This window comes from Puntigrus tetrazona, chromosome 7, assembly GCF_018831695.1.
Source record: "Puntigrus tetrazona isolate hp1 chromosome 7, ASM1883169v1, whole genome shotgun sequence".
NCBI classification, from domain to species: Eukaryota; Metazoa; Chordata; class Actinopteri; order Cypriniformes; family Cyprinidae; genus Puntigrus; species Puntigrus tetrazona.
Window position 1 is genome coordinate 15,533,029 of NC_056705.1, and position 21,603 is coordinate 15,554,631.

A 21,603-nucleotide genomic window follows, 5' to 3' on the forward strand; every position below is an offset into this window, starting at 1 on the left:
TTCATAATCCGGTATCATTTTTGCCCTCTTTTTTTTTTTTGGTGATGCTTTTCTGGATTTATATATTGAAAACTGGATTCATGAATACAATTACTAATATATTGCACGGGGATATTACTTTTTTTTTTTTTTTTTTTTTTTTACATTTTTTTATTCATCTGGATTTAGAGAAACAAACAAAAATGAGCACACAGAAAATGTCAAATGAAATGAAACATCCACAGTAGAATACCCAGCACCTGTAATGGTTAAACTTTTAAATGTTGGCTTTTTTAACCCATTAATGGAAAGCCTTGTTAAAAGCAGTCTTTAGCCAACAGGAAATTCATGTCTTCAGTATGTCTTTAATCACGTAAGATGACTGTTACATCCGGCTCTGAGAATGTCAAATGTCCCAGGAAAAAAAAAATTCCAAGGGATTTGGTTCCAAGTTTAAACAAATTTTACAACTCCTTCTAGTCTGTTTTTTAGATTTGAAACCAATCTGAAAAAGCACATGAATATTAAACAGTTTGCCAGCCCTCGGTACTTTACCATTATGTTCTCAAAGTACTTGACAGTTGATTGAGTATGCATATTTTATAGTGCTATTCCACTTGAATCAGATGTTCTCAAAGCAATTCAAACAAAAATGTAAGTGCAATAACTTACGGTTGTAAATCACACAATATATATAGAACATAAACAAGCCTGAAAGTAAATAATTAATAAAAATGATTCAAAAGCCATACATTTAGCTTAAAGCCATCACAATTATTTTAAGTTCATTTGCATACCAAAAACCGAGATTTATCGCATTTTATCCCCAGACCCAGAATACAACAAAAGCAAGAAACCTCAGTCACACATAAAATAATATATTTCTAATAATGATTTTTTTTTTTTTTTTTTGTTTTTTACAAAAGAAAGGCTCCAAGGGTATTTTATGCAAGAAAGGAATCCAAAGAAAACCGTACATGCGACCACACACAAAACAAAGCATTATATTATTCTAGTACTTGGATATGCCTACTTCAGTAGTATAAGTTTTAGGAGATGGGACAGAGACTTAAGAATCTCTGTAACTCATAGGCATCTGCAAGGTACTATCTGACACTTTGAGTACTGTACAATGTTCTCTACAGAACCGTTTTGATGACCGTTTTACACGTCCTGCTGATTTACCTTTTGAATGAAATACAAGAGTATCGAAAGCAAATGTGATGACTTGCGTTCTGTTATCTGCAGATTAGCTCATTTAATGCTACAGAAGTGTATATGTGTGCTGATACTACACAAACTAATGATAGTTTTGACCTGAGCTTCATCGACGCCCCTCTTGGTTCCACAATAGTTAAAGATAGGCTAACACGGAGCCCACTCTGCTCTGTTCTGTCACAGAATCCCTCTCCACAGATGTCTCGGTGTTAATTAAAAAGTCTGCCTGAGAGCACGGGTGTGCATTGACTCAGAGTCGCTGAGGGCTGATGCTTTGGCTGGAGTAGCAGGCCAGGCCGTGTTCAGCATGGGGCTTTGAAAGAAGAGCCATGACAGCTGAAGGGGAAGCATGTGCGAGGCATGTTTGTTTTGCATTTACCCCGCACACAGCTGTGTGGATTGTCCTTTCCCAGAACACCGGAACACTGTAGTCATTTCACCCTCTCGGCAACCTCTTAAAGGCCAAATTGAGAGTGTCAGGACTCCTTGAGGCTCTCAATGAGGATTGGAGGTTGAACTGTTTCTCTGGCAGATGGATTTGGTGAAGGATGGATGGTTTTAGTCTTAATGAAAAGCTCATTAACATTATCACTGGGTTTTTTTTTTTTTTTTTTTACAGGTCCCTTGCTATGTTAAGTGAAGAGATGCTCAGTCATGAGATGCAATGACAACTTATGCCAAAAAATTAATGAAGCATGGCTCAAACTTCAGGAAGCCCCTACATTTTACATATCGTATATCCAGGCCATGTGGCACAAGACTGAGCAGCAGTAAGCAGGTGATTTCTAATTAACTTTTGGCAGTGAGGTTATGTTACAAGGTTTAATATCATATTGCATCCAGTGCATTATATATTTGAGTTTTTGTTTAAAAACTTTTAGGTAATGGAAGCCTAGTTTTCTGTCATTCTAAAACAGAACTTGATACATAACTTGATTCCATGTTGTAATCCCCTCAAACCAGGTAAGTCACTGCTCTGGTATTATAATAAAAAAGGTTGTGTGTGTATAAGTATCTCCAGGGATCTAGATAAGCTGCACAGCAGAATGGAGGAAAGGAAATGTGTTTCTCATTTACAAATTAGAAATGGCTTCTCCAAAGGGCAGAATGTATCGGATTCGTCTCCAGATTTCAAACAGCTTTGTTTTACCTGATCTAAATCTGACTCTAGAAAAGCAAAAAGCTTGTTGTACCTTGCAATAGTGCTTGCTTTATATTTCTGTCACCTCGGTGCATGGGAATGTCAGTGATTACATGCCGAAGCCCAGTATTGCTTCCACCCAATCAGAGCCATGCTGGATGATGCCCAGATTTGAGAGGGTGCAATGAGGACTTCTGCCAAAAAATTAATAAAGCATGGCTCAAATTTCAGAAAGCCCCAACACTGTACATATTATATAGCAGGGACTAAGGCAGAGTAGTTAAGGAACCAACGTTTGCTGGGTAAAAAAAATGCAAGTGTTTCGTGATATTCAAAACACAAAGAAAACTTTCTCAATCTATTTTTGCATCCTTCATTCTATGTAGATTGTATTTCTTAGTTATGTTTGACAGTCAATTTGACAGTTTGTTTGATGGATCCAAGATTTGTATCTCTCAGTGTGCTGCTGTCAAATTTTGCCAAAAGGTTTTAGGACAACGTTTTCTTCCAAAAAGAAATTGAAATGTGGTTGCAAAGAAGAGAAAGAGAGATTGCAGTATGGATAGTGACAACCACCTGTAATTAGACAGTGATTAACTTTGGATTTGCACTAGCCGATTGCACTTTTATTTTTTTCCTGAGACTACTGGTAGTGGGGGGCATACAGTTAATCAAGGCAAGTGGAAGCATCCTTTGGGTGCCTAGTTTCCTGTGGGATAGGTATGCCTTTCTTTTCTGGACTGATGCACAACTCCAAATAGACCTTTGCTCAAATGTATTAAAGGTAGTACTTGCCTGTTTCAAATCGTCTATAGACTTCTATATGACCAGTGCAATTATATTTGAACAAACTAGTTGTGGTGTAGTGTAGTTGTAGTGATCAATGAGTTAATATAAAAAGCAAGTTTAGTTTACCTAGATTACTGCTGCATATTTGTTTGAATAAAGCCTACAATAGGAAAGTTTTTACTGTGAGAAACTCTATTGTCATTTCTTTGGAACTGTCTAGGCAGAGATGGCATATTTGAGAAAAGGAGAAAAGGAGTCTGTGACAGAAGAAGAATTTAACAGGTTTTGATTATACCGAGATGAAAATGAAGCCAGATGCGTTTAGATAAATTTACGGGTGTTTACAAATGGGACACTAGTGGCGGATAAGTGCAGTGGGTTTTTTTCTATTGATTTTTTTCCTTTTTCATTTAATTCTTGTATGCATTCAGATGTCAAGTTTCTGTCATCTTTCTTGTATTTCTTTCTTGTTTCAAAGCCAGAAAATTCTCAGTTTTATGATCTCTGATTTTCTCTTGTCTCTCTAGACTTCAAATGGAAATAAATCTCCTGGTATCTCTCTTACTTTTTCTTTTTGTTGTCAATCCATGCACTCCTTGTTCCCAGGTCATGCTTTTGTGGCTAACTGATGTTCACATTTGCTGCTCCTTCTCTTATTTGCTGAGGGACTCGGAGATAATGTCCTGATCTTGTGGAAGTCATGTTGCCCAAGAGATGGCTGCGCTGTGTTCTTTAGCTTTCATTCTCAGGGTCGCGATGCTGGAGGATTTCCGGTCGGGGTCCATGTTTAGATCATACCCATTAATGCCAGTGCTCATGCCTGGACTCCCAAACAAGCTGCCCATGTGTGTCTGTCCCATGTGACCTCCGGGACTGGGCACACCCAAGAAGTCAGACACTCCGCTAGCAGCATGTGGATGAGGCGGCATGCAAGAAGTGACCGAGTCGCAGGGTACAACGCAGCCGGGCACCGGAGATGCCGCACTGCTGCTGCCTATCCAAGAAGGGTTCTGAATCTGCGAACACAGAACACAGAAGGTTACGGTATAGTGCGTTTACATTCTGCAATCTCAGCATTAATAACATTAATGTAACTTATAGTCATGAGAGCATTTATCAAGTCCAACTCCTCTTGTTTTGAAATATTGCATTGGCGAAGGTGCAGAATCCTCAGTGGTACTCGACGTGCAGATTTATCAAGAGCTATGAGGCATTCATCTGGTCCTGTACTGAGTGGGAGCTGCTTGCCTAGTGTGGAGGAGGAATGCCTGTCTCTAGACGTTCCTTCAACACCCAGAGTAACCTCCTCTGCTGAGCGGAGGGAGCACAGAGTGAATTGATAGGGCTGTATTCTGCTCTGGGCCTGGGGAGGTGGGGGTCTGAGGGAGGGCTGTGGAGGGAGATGAAAGCCCTCTCAGGGAGATGCCCCAGATGTGAGCAAAGCTGCATTCCACAGCTGCAGGCGCGCTCCCCAAAGAGCCACCCCTGCCCTCCGACCCGGCCACATATTCATAATAAATCCAGGAGATTCTTTGGCTCTCCTGTGAAGGCGTGTCGTTCTCGGCCACAGCCCTGGTGTGACCTGACCTCGACATTGTGCTTCCTTGGGTCCCGCAATTATCAGTGGTTACACAGATCTGATTTCCTATTGTTTTTCATTTGAAATTCCCAAATGTCGATCAGCAATATTCTACATCCAGGGTTTAAAACATTAATCTAATTTGTTGAGATAATCATGAATATTAAGAAAATAAATTGGTTCCAAAAACGGTTCTCAGACGTGAATTCTTAATAATGTCATCTGGCATGGTTTCAGTGGTGCCACTGCATCTGAATCTACATGTGAATAAAAAAATCTGATTCCTTGATGAATTATTAGATTCTATTCACTGCATCCAAAAACAAAGCATGAGATGTATAGTGTGATTCTTAAACAGATTACAAAGTCTTTAAAACACACTTTACAGCTAATTGTGCAAATTGAAACATAATGTGTAATAAAGTAATTTAAATTATTTAGCAGTCAATTTGTTTTCATCCAAATATTTTTTCCTTAATTACTAAAAGAACCATGAATGAAACCCTTCTTTTTAAGACTAAACATGGAAAAAATTATGCTTTACGTTCTGTGTACTTATTCTCTGCACTATTTGTATGAATAATATGAATGTTATTTATTTATATATTATTTATTATATTATTGCCACTCCCACTCCAGAACAAATTTCATTAAATGCATCTTAAAGTGCACTTTTTTTGGCACCGTTTATACTAAAAAGCGGCATAGAATAGACCCACCCAAAATGGAACAGTTAATGTAACCTTTTAGATTTTATATCATTTTTTTAAAAAAACATAAATAATAATTAATTTTCATTACTGGTATTTCCTCTCAGCTATTACTGAAGGCAGTACTGTACCTGAGCGTAGTTCTCAGGCCGAGTGAGAAGAGGCAATTCGTAGGCCGTGGAAAAATGTGTCCGGACCTGCTGCATCTGTCCGAAACGCTCTCTCTTCCGCCACTTGGCTCTGCGGTTTTGGAACCACACCTGCAAGTAAGACATCAATCCTTAATCATGAGGATATCGCATTAGTAAGTGATTAAATGACCTCATGCTAACTGGCCACTAGTGGTGTTACATCATATACAGGAAATGTTGTCTTAGTGGAGATTTATAAACCGAGTGATTAACATCCATCTTCAAACTTCCTTTTATTACACTGTATGTACACTGATCACATTGTGTAACTGAATTGGTATCAAATGTCTAGATGCATTTTTTCGGTGCCTGGAGAGTCTGTCACTTGAGTTGTAAGTCTAGAGCTCGTGTAGGAAACCCCTCGGCTGTATTAATTTTCAGCATATTTTCCTGGAAACAGTTCGGCGAGACCTGGCCGTTGTTTGATGTTGTGGGAGCTGACAGGTTGTGATGGCCTCCTCTGAGTTTCTTTTCTATCAGAGCCATCAGCAGCAGCGGGGGGCAGGGAGGAGAAAGCAGGAACCCACCGGGGCCAGAGGCCTCAGAGAACTGTGTCAGTCCCCCTGCCGCTTGCCGCTCAGCTTTTAGAAAAGAATAGGTGAATCGAAAATAAAATTGTCATTTACTCACCCTTGTGTCAATCTGTACCTGCATGACTTTTTTAATGCATAACACAGATTAATATATTTTTATCATGCAGTGGATTTCAATGGGTTTCTGTGACGTTTTGGACCCCGCTGTTTTGAAAAAAAAGGGTCTGAAACTTTATTCAAAATATCATCTTTTGCGTTTCGTAGAAGAATGAAAGTCATACAGGTTTGAATGACGTGAGTATGCAAATAGTGACTATTAAATAGGGAATTAGACAGGATTTTATTTGGCTATATTTCCCCTCTTTGCTTTTCTATAGAAATATGCATTGTTTCCCTGAATAGATGGTTGTTATTTGGAGACCTGGGAATTAGAGAACAAATTACACATAAAGTGATTTCTCATGGGTCGCAGTCTGAAGAGCTGCCAAAATTCCATTCTTTTAATCCCGGCTCTTCTCTGTTTAGAACTATCTGTTTATTGATTTGTGTAGTGGAAAATTTTTTTTTTTTTTTTTCCAAAACAGAGACTTTCTTTTGTCTTGCAATCTCGATTCGTCACGGAGCTTGAACTTGGATCTGGGTATGGCTCTTTGGTCAATCAGTTTGTGGTTTTTGCATCTATTGCCAGCAACATGTCAGCCTATCTCTCAGCGTAACCTGATAGCACCTCAGCTCTGCTTGCACTTAATGTGGTGGTGGACATCAATGTCCCTTGGCTCCACATCATATGTTTGTAGAGCTTAACTGCCTTGAGAAAAAAAGAACATTTTGTTTTCTGAATCGAAGATTTTTCAGCAGGCATCACCGCTCTTTTGGGTCTCCGTTTGCATCATTGTATCCTCGTTTGTGTTTTGAAATGATGCTAGTTGTTTGCTGTCTGCGCATCTAAAAAGTATTTTTAAAATGCTTTCTGTGCACCAGCGTTTTTATTCCCGTCTTTATATTTATATATTTTTCTCAGACTGTCTTCCCCTTTATAAATCTAAGCATGGAAGTTGGGAGATTGAAAATAAAGATGGGAGAAAGTTCAAAATGGAGTTTGTTTTCATTCTATGTTTAATTTCCTGACTCTTAAGCTCCTGGCTTTCCATATCTGACTCTCCGACCTGGTAGAGGCACGTAGACGAGTGGTGGAAAGATTCCCTTATTCCTTTCATACTGATGAGCCAGTGCTGAGGTGTGGAGTATATGCTTATACTAAACGCTCAACTTTGAACCAGACTGACCGGGAGAGTGAGAGAGATCATAGACGGAGAGTTATTTGGGTCTTTAGTTCAGTCACAACCTTCGTCTTCCATTTTGGTTTCTTTATTTTCTTTCATTCTTTCCTTTAGCGGTTGCCTCTGGTTAAATTTAATCCTGACAATATTAACAAGTTAACAAATTTTGACCAGCACCTGTTTGAAACAGCAGAAAAAGTGTTCTTTTTTTTTATCTTTTGTATGTTGCGTGCTAGTAACACAGTAATTGGTAAAGACGTTGACAGCTAAAACAGCTTAGAGGCTTATTATGGAGCTTTATTTATGTTCCAGCACCAGGAGAGAGAACAGAAACGCTGAACTAAACCCAGGAGAAAAGGGGAAAGAGCAGCTTTGAAGTCCAGAGTAGCTTTGAGGATTGATGGTCTGCCTCTGCTGTCACTCAAACTCACCTCTTCTACTTATATCTTTACTTTTTTTTTTTTTTTTTTTTTTTTTTTTTTTTGGTCTTGAACTTCCAGAACTGTAATTATGGAAAATGCAATTCATAATTTTTGGTCTAAATAATGTTTGTGTGGTCATCATGTCAAATAACATTTTTAGTTGAAACGGCTGACTGTTTTAAACCCTTAACCTTTGACTAGATACTGTTATTAAATATATTATCAGATCTCTGTTTTTGGAAAAGAAATTTACAATGCTGTCGCCTCCTTATTCTCCTATATTCTCATTAGGAAATGATGGGGAGAATTCAGGGGTGGGTTTTATATATATATATATATATATCATCTTTATTTTATTTTTTTATTTTTTTTGCTGTAAATAAACAGGCTGTGGCTATCAGTATTGTTAGGTGTAGTTAAAAAAGTTACATGTCTTTGCTGTCCTAAAGTAGATGATGAAAGGCTACACTTTAAAGTTCCAAAAAGATTTGACTGTCATCGTCCCTGGAACTGAGCCATCATGGTTCTGTGGTTGTTTTCATCATCCTTTAGTTTTAGTCAAAGCTGTTTGCATATATGTAGGTCATAAGCAACCCTCACCACACGAAGGAGCTTCAGGCCAGGTTCTCTCACCTACCCTTGAGAGCAGGGAGGGACACATTCTTTCCTGAGTGGGACATTAATGAAAGAAAAACAGTGTAAATCCAGGGCTTCTAAGTAAAGCGCACATTTGGGGTCGGGTAAAGGGATCTCCCGGTCTGTCTGTCGGTGAAGGAATGCAGCAGTAGTGTTGGAGGGATTATATGCAAATGTAGGGGTATGGTTGGGGGTTGGGATGGGTCACATAAAGGTTCTGGTTTTCCAGACAGAGGTTCAGGTAGTGTCTCAAGATTAAGCAGACTCTGGACATAGCTAACATGAAAACCCTTTTTGATCTTTTGCGAAGGTCAACTTGAGCCACTTTTGCACTGTATTCTCTATTTACTTTTAATAGCCAAGGCAAGGTGCTGAGGTTAGTATCACTTCTCTTTTACCAACTCATAAATGTTGGTCTTCACTACAACTGGATTCAAATTATTAGGAGCGAAAGAATGGTGGCATAGCCTCACGGTTAAAGGTGATTGTATTTGCTGAAGGATATGTGAAGGGTTCACACCTGTACTCGAGCTTCTGTCAGGTCGGTCCTCAGCGCAAGCTGTTCCCGGGCGTAGACGTCGGGATAGTGTGTTTTCTGAAAGACTTTCTCCAGCTCCTCTAACTGATAGCTTGTGAAGGTGGTACGGTTGCGTCTTTTCTTGCCCTTGTTGCTCTCTCCCTCGACCTTGTCTAAAGGAGAAGACAGCTCTGAGTTTGGCTGCTGAGGGCTTTTCACTCCTGACTCCTTTACGCTGAGGTAGCTGCCATCCATCCCTGCAGGATCACTGTTTTGGGGTAACTCGGAATCTGTCAGCACTGTGCTGTCTTTACCTGTAGACAGAAAAGGGACAGAGAAGGGTTATTAATTCCAAAGGTGTTATGAGGAAAGCAATTCTGCAAGACCAAAACAGATCACCAAAATATTTAGTTTGACCCCAGTGGAATGTAGAATGACAGTTGACTAAATAGTGTTTTTATAAGTAATACCTTTTTATTTAATGAAATATTAGCATCTTTTTGCACAATCTCTCTAGGGTTTTAGTAACTTAATTTAGTAACACTGGCAACATTTTTGTCCAAATTATATTGCAGAATATTACAATTATTTTGCATAGGGCATTTCCTCTGAAGCAGTTTAAGGACACAGCTGTGATTATTTAATATTAAGCAAAAAATATTTTGTTATATATTGTATTTTATTGCATTACACACATTTTGTGTATGTATATTAAATAAGTTTCTATTCATGTCTTTTATAATAAAAAAATATATAATAAAAAAAAATTATCATCAATAAATCTGGTATGATTTTAGTTTTTAATCTATTTTCGGAGTGACATAGGAATGAAAATATATAGATTATATTTCATGATAAACTGTGGGTGTCATGAGCTAACAAAGTACATTCTTACAGCATTCTTAATGTATACCGTTGTTCATCATAAACTTACTATGTGTTCAGAATTTAAATAATGCTAAATGTATTATCGAACAATGTAGATATTAACCTACATTGATATTGTTCATTATACCTGCAATACATCAATGTTAACAAATTATACAACCCTACTGTATACTGTGGAATGTGGTATACTTCACAGCATTGTCTATATAATTTTGGCCAAGAAAATGTGGTGTTGTCCTTCGTAGTCCTTTGATCACAATATCTTAATTATTCCATAATTGGGTCTGTAGTGATTGTGTGGAATGAGACAGTCTTTAAGACCCATGGTTAGATGTCAGACTCGCAGCCGTAATGGCTGCCAGTCTCAGCTCATAAATCAGCTGCTCATGTGAAACAGACACCGTGGCTGTAATTGCAAACTGATAGAAAATTACAGGTTTCCCGCCTGGGCACAATCCCGAAGACTGCAGCCCTTTTTGACGAGCGCAGCCTCAAACATACACACACTCTGTGGCAAGGGTGCAAAATGGAGCTTGGCTCGTAATGAGGCCACACTAGCCCAGTGACAAGACTCTAGAGTGGTAATTTTCTGCGTCAAGCCACTGGAAACACACAGCAGCTCAGCTGTGAAACCCCAGTCAGCGTGCCGGTCATAAATTCAGTCAGATCAATGAATGTAAGGATTCCAGTACATTAGGTCATTTCTCCAGCTCTCTCTTAGTGCTCATTACCTGTCTGTGCTCTGTGCTACAAAGAACAGCATGCTCACGAAATTGATGGCAGTATTGGCAGACTTTCGTCTCTCTCGCCCTTTTTCGCTCACTTGGCTGCAAGAAGGGATAGGGTGTAAAGCTGGATTAGAGTTCCTTTGGGAACATTCCCGCTGATGTGATCCAGTGGCGACCCTAAGCTTTATGTCTTACTTTAGCTCAACGCTCAGTGACGGAAAGTTATTTTAGGTGAGGCAGTGTTGATGTGCTCATTTTCTAATGTGAGACTTGATTAAAACCTTCTCAGGTTTGAAGTGAGGGGCTGATGGGTAAATGCTACTGGCACACATGCCTTTCTCAGCACTGTAGTCGTCCTCACAGAACCATGTTTGGTAATGTATTAGACTGAATTAAGGTATCGTGGTGCCTCTCGACAAACTTCTAAAAGAAAAATGGTGAACCGCTTGTCATTGGGGCAGGACCCTATAAAAGTACTCCTTTGTATTTTACCCACCTCATAAAGGTACCTGTTAATACCTTAAGGTACTAATATCACCATTAAGCGAGTAGTTCACACAAACATGAACATTTGTCACCGCTTAATTATTTCATGTTGTTACAGACCTATATATCTTTCTTTCTCCAGTAGAACACACAAGAAAAATACTTTTAAAAAGTGGAAAGTTGATTTGGACCCCACCGAGTTTGAAACATCTTCTTTTGTGTTCTGCTAAATAAAGGCAGTCATACAGGTTTGGAACAATAGTAAATCTTTTGGGTGAACTACTCATTTAGGGGTAGATGATTCACAATAATGTGGCTTTTAAGCTACTGCCAAGCTACAGTAATTTTTGAAATCCTACAAAATATTTTTACGTCCCTATACTTGTTGCCCCAACCACATGCTGAAATATCCATGTGTTTTTTCTGGTCCTGGTAATGTGTGCACACTAGAACGTGTTGGCACAACCATTCTTTCACTCCTCCGTCAAGTTCTACTCTTTTAGTTGCCGATAACTATGTGAACTGTGATCAAGACAATCAATGTTTGTGGCTTTGTGAATCTAGTGTGGTGTCAATGATTTGCAAATTGACTCTGCCTAGGGAAAAAGTATTATCTTGATATATAACACTGCATAAAATGGAAACAGCCTTTTTATGCCATTAACTGTTGGTTGAATCTTTGTCTCTTAAAGGGATAGGCATAGTTCACCCAAAACTGTGTGGTTTGCTTACTTAGGTGAAACACAAAATATATTTTGAGGAACATTAGAAACCAAACCAAAACCATTGATGTCTTTCATTGTATGAAGAAAAAACACTGTCAAAATATCTTTTTATGTGGCCCAGATATCTAATGTCATGTATTGTTGATGAATTTTTGAGTGGACTATCCTGCTTTAACTCTCATTCCTGTTCTTGACACCATAACAGGTTGTATATGCTTACTTTTGCTTGTCTCTTTATTTTGCCTTCTCCAGGCACCCTGGGCTCAACCATGACAGTCATGGAGCCAAGCCTGGGGGTATAATGGCTCCCACATTGCCTCTTGCCCAGGACTGACACATCTTGTTAAGCAAGTGGGAGCAGCATATTTACTCAAACATAAATATTTTCAGCTTGTCCCTTCAGATGCCTCACGCCTATTGCCACCACACGGAAAAGCTGACAGCCTGTTTGAAATCAGGCCCTTGCGATCAAAGGCTCTTGTTTATACCCTGTGTCACTGATGGCTTTTGGCAGACCTAGAGTATTGTGACAGTCTCGTAGTCCACCGAGGGTTCAAGCCAGGCTCTCTGCTGCTCAAGGTGAACAGAGACTTGGCTGCCCCTGTAGCTCCACCATATGGGCAAGTAACATGACCTGCCTTCTAGGCAAGAAGTCTCATGGCAAAATGTTTCTGTCAGAGTAGAAAAGTTTTGAACCAGAGCTCTGAGGGGGGTGGCGGTTGAAGATTGCAACAGCAGTGCAGAGCTGAACATGGTCCTGCTGTTTAACCTTGTTTCATGAGATCATGTATGGTTTTAGGTACATTGTCTACCATAGATGACAACAGAAAAATCTCCTACATTTTCCTGTGAATGCAAATGATGGCATTATTTTAGCAGCACTGAAGAAATAAAATGTTTTGAATATTATTTTTTTTAATTCAGTACAAGGTGAATAACCAGAAGTGTGACCTGCAGCTGAAATGGCTTCCTGCTGCTCCAGGTGTGTGTTCACATTGTGTGTGTGTTCACTACTGTGCGTGTACGCAATTTCTTCTGACAGAGTTTTTGCTATTTGTAATTGCATTTTCCATGTCGACATGTTTTTTGTGTGTTTTCCATTTAGTTGTCTGTGCATCAGCTTTTGTAAAACTGATTCCAATACTGCACGTCCATTGGTCTGTTACTTCACAGAGTGAGGGTTGTGTGAAGTAATTTACTTTCCCTGTGCAATGAGGTAAAACAGTCATAGTATCTAATCTGATTGGATTTCTAATGTTAATACAGCACTAAAATTTTATAACAGCAGTGCCGTACCAACGTTTGTCACCTCAGAAGTTGCCAGTTGTTCAGCTCTAGGTTAGGAGACGGTGAGGTTCAGGAAAAAGACTAATTGGCTTTTTAACCCGAGTAGATTCACACCTGTATGCGCAGCAAGAAAGGGGCTTGTAAACCTATTTTACAGGATCTCCTTTTACCTCTGACTCCAGAGTAAAATATCTTCAAATAGGTCACCATTTGATATATCCTATAAATCATGAGAAAAGGGCACCGCTATATATTTTAATAAAATATGCATGAATGGCTCACACAGAGGTTCCAGACCCACTCGCACTAAAAAGGTGGCTTGCCTTCGATGGAAGACGCCAGTGTTTCCTGGCTTTGTAGGATGTCGGTGCTCGACCTTATGAGTTAGCAAGGGTCAGATCTTTACAAGGGGCAGTCATTTAGTACCAGCTGAAAACGGGGGAACACATCAAAGTGTAATTTAACTAGCTGTAAAGCGGCAGGGCATCCTCTATGCTTTTTTACAGAATCTGATTGTTAGGGTCAGCAGCAGGCAAATAAAAGAAACACTATAAATTAGGCTACCTGGGGTCTCTGTGAAGGGTTAATGGTGAAATACGCCAAAGCTCCCGAAAATGTTTAAAAAAAATTAAAACGCATAAATAAGACATTGTCAGGCCGGGTTTCATCTGTATTATGAATAAAAGCAAATGGTAAAGGAAATTGAGGAAGACTGTTTGCTCATCTAAGCTTTTGTTTTTATCTGTAATTAGGTTTGTTTTCGGTGCTTAAAATATGGATTGAATTGTAATAGGCAGCTTGGTGCTCTGAAGCCAGGCCAACAGTCTGAGCTTCTCTTCCGCTATCTAATTATTTCAGGCTCTTACAGACGGACACGGCATGGAGAGATTGATAGGTTGTGATATGAAGAGTGGCTCCGGCTGGTGGCATATGGAAACGGTGAACCATTTTTTTTTTTTATTGGTGATTGTGAGCGTGACACCACAAGATATTACTATAGATGGAGCCTCATTAGTAAACGTCTGCACACGCAGCCATTTGCAAAACCAGAGCAAATCACATAGTCAAAGGCAGATGTGACAACAGCAGCTTGGTTCTAAACATAGAGCGACCAAACCACAGGGACCGTCTCCTGCTTGACTTGCTTCACGTTTAGAGTCACCTCTAGCTCTTGTGTTAGATTCGGACTTCAGACCGAACTGTATGACTCTATTCAAAATGACGCACAAGACGGCAGTTGTTTCAGAGGGAGCACTGCGTCTCAGCTGGTGCTGACTGAAAAAAAGCCCGGTAGTGAGAATCCGATAGGTATCCGCAGAGAAGTCCAAACACACCGCTAGTCCTAAAGGACGATTTATCCCAGCAGGCTGCAGCAAAGAGCACATGCTGGGCAAGAAAACACAGCATTTCCTTTAAGCCGCTTCTCGCGATAAATCACAGCTCGCTCGGCTCGTCCGGCTTTCTTGCCGAGACAAAAAGTATTTGAACCCCAGATTGCTAAAACCTGAGGATGAGTCGCAACTGCAGTTTGAATCCATACACACCGTCAAAAAGAAAACGCAGGGTGACTTTTTGCTGTTTTTTTTTCAAACACCGCTTGGTTAGGTTGCTGGCTTTACAACAATTATGATTACCGAGAGATCAGATTTGGTGGTTTTCTGGAAAATATAGGGAGTTAAAGTAGTCTGTGTAAGTGCAGTAGTTTGGTGATTTCGGCTGTGGCTTTTCTTTTGGAACATCATTAGGTACAAATAAATCACGGCTTTCAATCAGCTTTTTGGGGTTTAAATTAAATAGCTTTAAACATGCTGCAACAGCTTGCCTTGTACTGCTCTCTCTTTTTATTGTGCTATTTTGCACCGTTTTGTTTGTTTAGCAGTTGACATTGCATTTCCCAAATCATCAGTAAAGTCTGGAATCTCCTGGATGGCATTAGAAACCACATTGGAGCAGTGTTGTAGTTAACAAGCACTATGGAATGCAGTAAAAAACGAACTAATCACTGTCGTTTAAGATAATGTCAAGAGAAATAACATGCAGATAAGAGCCAAAAGGTAATGTAGCATAAAGACATATAGTTTTAATATCTTCAGAAACATTTTACCTTGTTTCCCCCTGTAATTTGCTCATTCTTACACAATTTTAAACTCACGACTTACTGACTGACATCTGTGGAAAGCAAAGCAATATGAAAATGTTCATGCAATTAAAGTCGGTGGAGTCACAATGTGTACAGCATGAGTGTGTGCAAGTGAGAAAATTATTATTTTTGTGAACTATCCCTATTAGAAAAAAATTGTGTGACTGGATTTAGTTATAAATAAGCTTCAAATCAATAATTGAGGAATGAAGTACCAAAATTTCCAAACGGGTTTGTTTCAAAAATGTGTTTTTGCCTCAGGTGCTCAGGCATTTACTAGTAGTTGAGGACCGATTAGAAGGAATCTACTGGGGTTTGATTATGCTGTTTAAATAGAGGCCTTGTCTTTGAAGCGTACTGTTGGCGTGCCGCGTTCAGGCAAGCAGACTGAAGCTAATGTAAACTGTAAAGCCAAATTTTGGGCTAACTGGTAAAATGATCCCAAGTCCTTGTCACCTCTCCTTAGATCAACAGGCTATGGGAATGTTTTTTTTTTCCTCAGGTTGTGCAGTTCTTCTGTGACTTTATTCTTCTTTTATGCCTGCTCTTTGCTGAATCAAACTACAGTTCCAAAACTAGGCTGATGGCCTGATCTCCTATGAAATGTGCATTTTTTTTTTCTATGACATGTTGTGTACCATGATATTAGGAAGTTTAAATGGTGATATTTTGTTTATAGCTTTGTTGTCACTAATTTTGTACTGTTTCACTGCTATAGTCATTGTAAGTTAATACTTAAGTAAATTCATATAATATATGGTAATAATTCACGTATGTATCATTAATTACATATAAATGAAAGCAAGGGATTTTCTTTAAAAATTACAGTACAATAAATCACTGTTATATATTTATCATATCTCAAAATATACCATGTGTACAATGTGTGGGTTTTTTTTTTTTTTTTTTTTTTTTTATTTATATGATTTTCTTTTATCTATTTGTATGACAAATGGGGCTAAAAACTGTAAATGCTCAAAATTATTCTGTCAGTTTTTAGAAGGTTTTTAATAAAAAAATTTTATCCCTACCTTCAATATTTAACTGTTTCACAAAAGGGAAAAAAAGGTCTTTCTGGTTTGTATGCTCATTATAGAAATGCTGCTGAGCTGCTTCTTTTCACATAGTTATTAATCATATCGCTCATAAAAGCATGGTTTGTTAAATTTGCTGAGAGTGCTTAAAAAAAGGTTTGCAAGCAGTGAGGACGTATAGAAGGGGTATTGCACAAACTAGCTATATGAAAAGGCATAATTCTCGCAATTTGATGTAATTACCAACTATTATATTATGCAAAGTTTACTCAAACATCAAAGCCTTTAAATTCTGCCATTCCCTCGCCTAATATAAATAATATTTTGTCTCTCAGCAAATCCAGTAGATAAACTGAGCCTTATTGATTCACACAAACACCAAAATCCAAAATAATAGTGAAAAAGAAGCGATAACCAAGCCAAACACAAACTGTGATGTTGCCTGTTGTACAAGACTGTCATTCCTTAACTACCAGGTCATTGTACTGTAAATATTTTGGCTCATAATATCGACTCTCAAAGGCCTGCAATACAGAATTGCTTAAATACTTAGTTCATCACGATCGATACTTTTGTTTTAAATGCATGCTTAATTGATGCCTTTAGTGTTAATATTAATGCAAGTTTATGCGATCTCAAGCCAAATGCAAGTGCCGTGATGTAACGCAATGTGTATTTGTCCGAGGCATTTGTTTTACAAGGTTGCATGAAGTCGTCATTCTTTGACATTCAGTGGTCTCCCTTTGCTTTTTTGGCTTAGTCTTCATTAACAGGAACCATGTCAATGTACATCTGACCTACATTAGTGATCTTTTTTTTTTTGTTGCAAGGACAGTTCTAGTGTTAGCTAATGGCGGATAATGCTGTGGTAAAATTGGGCTTTCGCTGAAGAGGTGATGAAGGGTTCCCTTTTAAGAGTGTCGTTTTCTTTTGTTATTGGTGCTGACCACAAAGGAGGAATTAGTCAAAAGCTTGTTTTGAAAACCGCATGCCCTCTTCGACAAAATAATCATGCCCAGGGGAAATGTGACTTTGATGCAAGCCTAGTCTGTGACTGCGGCTCCTTTTAAAACCAGAATTAAGTAAGCCACGCTAGATGCTGCTAAGCATCACGGTTTAAACATAGGCATTTATTTATTTATTCACTAACTTGCTTTTTTTCGTCTTTAGGCATCACACCCCATAAAATCAATACACACAAAATGGGCCTCTGCAACTTTAATTTTGGCTTAACAAATTTCTCTGGCAGAACATTTTGTATGTTGCACTTTTTGAGTTGCTGTAATGGTGTCTCTTAAGAGCAAAATGAGTCACTGCTTTTAAACAAGATCCTGTAAATAAAAATGCATAAATGCAATAAAAAATATTATATTCGGATTTACTATTTGACAGTCCTAATGGTCTTTCAAATTAGACAACTTTTTGAAATTTCATTATCCTAATGAATGTATCGGCCAGCCTTGTTGTTGTTGTTTTTTTATTTCTAGTGCTTCAAAGTTGTTTTTTCAACAACTTGTCTTAAATGGGTTTTGTTTGTGGCAGCGTTCAGCAGTTGCACACATCCACTGCAAACATATTAATATCATAAATATTGCACACAAACAGTCATAAACTCATTCACCTGTTTTTAAATAGAGGGAACATGTTTTCAATTTAAGACAGTTACTCAGTGTTCAGTAACCTCTAGATAAATTGATGATGCATTCATTATCCCCTATTAAAAAATAAACTAATCCTTTGAGCTGAGATTGTTTTTGCAACCCAAGACACTGTTTTTACAGCAATCTTTTAATAATAGTCATAAATAAAGCCAGGATATTGTTTAAAACATCAGCACTTTTTTAATATTCTTTTACTTTTTTCTTTTTCTTTGTGCATGATGAGCTGCTGAAGGTAAATCCTTCTCTTTTTTTATGTTACAGGCTGTAATATTATACCTTGTGCGCAGATCAATTATTATGTTATGTGCTGAAAGATTAATTGGAACTGCTTTTCTCCCATCACATAGTAACACATTATAATAACGTTTTATTTATGAATAAGCATTATAGGCTAATGCATAACAGCCCCCTGGTATTGTGCATTAATATACTTCAAGAACATAGGTGCATATATAAGTTTTAAATGTAGGTTCATAGGCCTTTATGAATCTAAATCAACAGCTGGTCTGAAAGGCATTACATCATGTTATATTAATAATGACATTTAAGTTATTGTAAAGCGTTTCCTATTAAAACAGGTTAACTTTAAATGAAACGAGCTAATTTTGCCAGTCTTGTAAGGTTCTGTGAATCACTCACGTGGTCTTTTTCCTCTGTCAGAGAGGTTTTGATTAGTTTGGGAAACAGGACTTTTATTTGACAACATCTGCACAACAGACATTATTAAATCTAATGTATGTCGATATCTCGTTGCGTCATCCGTTTATTATGCATCGCGTCGCCGAAAGCTGCAGCTATAAACCAGTGATAGCTTTTGTGTTTGGTCTTCATGAAAATCTGAACGCGATCACAATTAATGGTAGCCTATATATCACCAGACCTTTTACTATTAATGCCGTTGTTAATGCGTTTAGTATTTGTATCTATATTTTCACTAATATGCCTAACAATAATCTCGACGTGTTCTTAAGGTCTCTTTTACAGTGCTCTGTTCCTCAACACTTTTGGACAACTAAGGCTAAATTTTTTTTTTTTTCTAGTATCTTGAATTATTAGAAAATACCAAGAGACTGTATAGCATATGTCCGATGTTTTTTTTTCTTCAAAGCTGAATAACGTTTTATTATTATTATTATTATTATTATTATTATTATTATTATTATTATTATTATTCAAAGCTTTGTTTATAATGCTATATGTATTTGTAGTTGCATGTCGGTATGAGACATTTGTCTTTCTGCACAGACAAGGTCGAGTGTTTTTTTTTCTTACATTTGGCAATATTTTACCTTCGAATAAACCAACAAGGAGCCATCGTAGTCTTAAAAATGGATGTGGCGATCATAAACCTGTTTTCTATGATTCTAAGCACCAGACAGCTCAACTATTTATCGCACAGCACACCTGACGTTTTAAAGTCGATCAAATTCGTTTAATCTGAAACACATTAGTGTCACTTTAAAATATGTGCATTGTTAAAAATGCATTAACTAAAACAAACATTTGCAGAAGACTTTTTTTATGGACACACTGAAACATTTTCCCAAGCTCATTATGGGCTACCGCTACCAGCTCTTCGGCTTCCGTGTGTCTCCTATTTCCATCCCGTTTCAGACTTTATTTTATTTATTTATTTTTCCATAACGCGGTATTTCGTACGGTATAATCGTCATCCCCACCATCATTAGTATTACTAGGCCTGCTATTAATAAATTGCATGAGATAGTGCTGGATGTCAAAGGACTGAAAAGGTTCTGCGCTTATTCAGAGTCCTAGCTGCGAGTTTTCAGGGCCGTTTCTATCCGCGAACATAGGCTTCGTCCTCAGATCGCAAGAACGCGTTAAAAGAAATAAACGTGTAAACGTTTTTTTTTTTTTTTTAATATACAATTGTAGAAGATGAAATTGCTCTACAGAGTTTATTAATGAATGCTTGCACTGCTTTCAGTAAGTAGCCCTGTAGTTAAAAAACCGTATTCATATAATACGCTAGAGCGGTTTTCAGTGCGATTTTCACAATTAAAAAAATGCATTAACTTGCATGCATTTTTTAAAATAGATTTATATTCGGTGCAGGAGTGTGTACGCGCAGGCATGTCTGTAAGAATTGCGCAAAATGCTCCTCAGATCTTGGCTCTGCTGGCCTTGACGGGTTTTCGCACTGCTTTCCAAAAATCAAAACTCTCGATGCGCCGACGACAACTTGTGAAAGCGTCTAAAACGAGTCGCGTTTGCCTTCGGAAACGTGTTAATTCGATTGTCCGATTCAGATGCGGCATTAAGGATTGTAATTCAGATTATCGCATTAAATATAATTTAATTCGCTCTTCAAAGGTAAAATGTAATAGCCGGGGAGGTTATGCCTCTTCCTAATTGTGTTACTGTGATAGCTGAGCCGGTTTATATCGGCAGTAAGTTGTGAAGTCCACCGCATTTGCTTTGTAAATATTAGCCTGCAGACGGACTTTACTCTGACGTGATTATTAATATGAATAACTGCCTCTGAAGTAAAATAACCTGGTCTAATTGTAGCTTTTTACCGAAGGGCTTTGCAGATTATCCAGTCTTACGAGAGCCATAAAAACGTTAATGTCATTTCAGTTGAACGCTATAGGCTTGGTAACTGCTTGCATTGCCTCTCTCTGCCGTAGCCTGCCGAGACGCCTCGCTTTAAACTCACCGTAACACGCGACGAGCCCTCCGTTGTGTCCGCTTTCCTGCTGGAGCTTGCTGCCGTCTGGGGGAGTTTTGCAGGAGGACCTCTGCATGAAGAGGTGGTATTTGTTAAAGGTGCCTTCCCCAGCGGTGGCATCCAATGACTGGCATTCCTGCTGGAACGGGCTCACTGATTTTTCCCCGAACGCCTGACCTTTGTTGGTCAGGAAAGCGGGGCTGTATTTGGTGTCACTCGCCTGGAATGTCCTGAAAGGGTTCGCCTGGTGATCCCTACCTTGAGGTGCGGATGGGCTATAATACGAATCCATGGATGTCATTTCGCAGTATGAAACGCACGTCTCGGCGTTCATTCCTAAAAAAAAATGTTTCGGGATGAAAAAGACGTCCAGGCGGTTTTTTTCCCCCTTTCCTTTCTTTCCTTTTTGGAGAGCGAAGCGAACAGATACTCTCACACTCTCTCCCTCTTCCTCGTACAAACGAATACACACACACGCGCCCGCGCGCTCGCACACACACACACACGCACACACACACTCACTCACACGCACGCATCGACTTGCGCAGCAGCTGGCTTTGGTTATAAAATGATTCAGATGTTTTCCAGAAACGGATAGCTAACCAAAAGCTAAAAAGCCCCCTTAAGGTTAGAGGAGTAACGAAAAATGCGTCTTCTGAAGATGCAGCCCAGATCTCCTCGCTATAGACCGCCACGCACGTCAAGACCTCTCCTCGGTTATTATGTAGATGAAATGAATGGGTGAGGTCAGACCTTTGCTAAGAAGAAAAAATGTTTTGTTGGAAATATGCGGGGGGACTTAACACATGACATTAATGTCATTAGGATGTGAAATATATAACTCATTGAATGTGAAGGGCAACACGGAGGGAGCAATTTAATGGTTGATTCGCAATGCTTTTTAACTCGAGACTTAATCTCGCCAACAAAGTAAAAAAAGAAAGAAAGCTAGAACTCCGTACGAGCT

General features: G+C 38.7%; 1 protein-coding gene across 1 annotated transcript; it reads right to left on the reverse strand.

Annotated features, from left to right (window-relative positions):
* Positions 1 to 164: 164 nt before the first annotated feature.
* On the reverse strand, positions 165 to 21,165 carry alx4a (ALX homeobox 4a). The gene is made up of 4 exons (XM_043244973.1): positions 20,625 to 21,165; positions 8,999 to 9,309; positions 5,548 to 5,676; positions 165 to 4,143 (listed from the first exon to the last, which is right to left on the reverse strand). Exons 1-4 carry the CDS (start codon positions 20,968 to 20,970, stop codon positions 3,826 to 3,828), a joined length of 1,104 nt encoding a protein of 367 aa, XP_043100908.1. The 5' UTR covers positions 20,971 to 21,165; the 3' UTR covers positions 165 to 3,825.
* Positions 21,166 to 21,603: the final 438 nt, after the last annotated feature.

Coding starts and splice junctions, on each gene's coding strand:
- alx4a (XM_043244973.1), bottom strand. CDS start 20,970: ATGAACGCCGAGACGTGCGTTTCATACTGCGAAATGACATCCATGGAT. Junction 9,310..20,624: donor AGGGCTCGTCGCGTGTTACG/GTGAGTTTAAAG, acceptor TTCTGTCTACAG/GTAAAGACAGCACAGTGCTG. Junction 4,144..5,547: donor GGCCTGAGAACTACGCTCAG/GTACAGTACTGC, acceptor CTGTGTTCGCAG/ATTCAGAACCCTTCTTGGAT.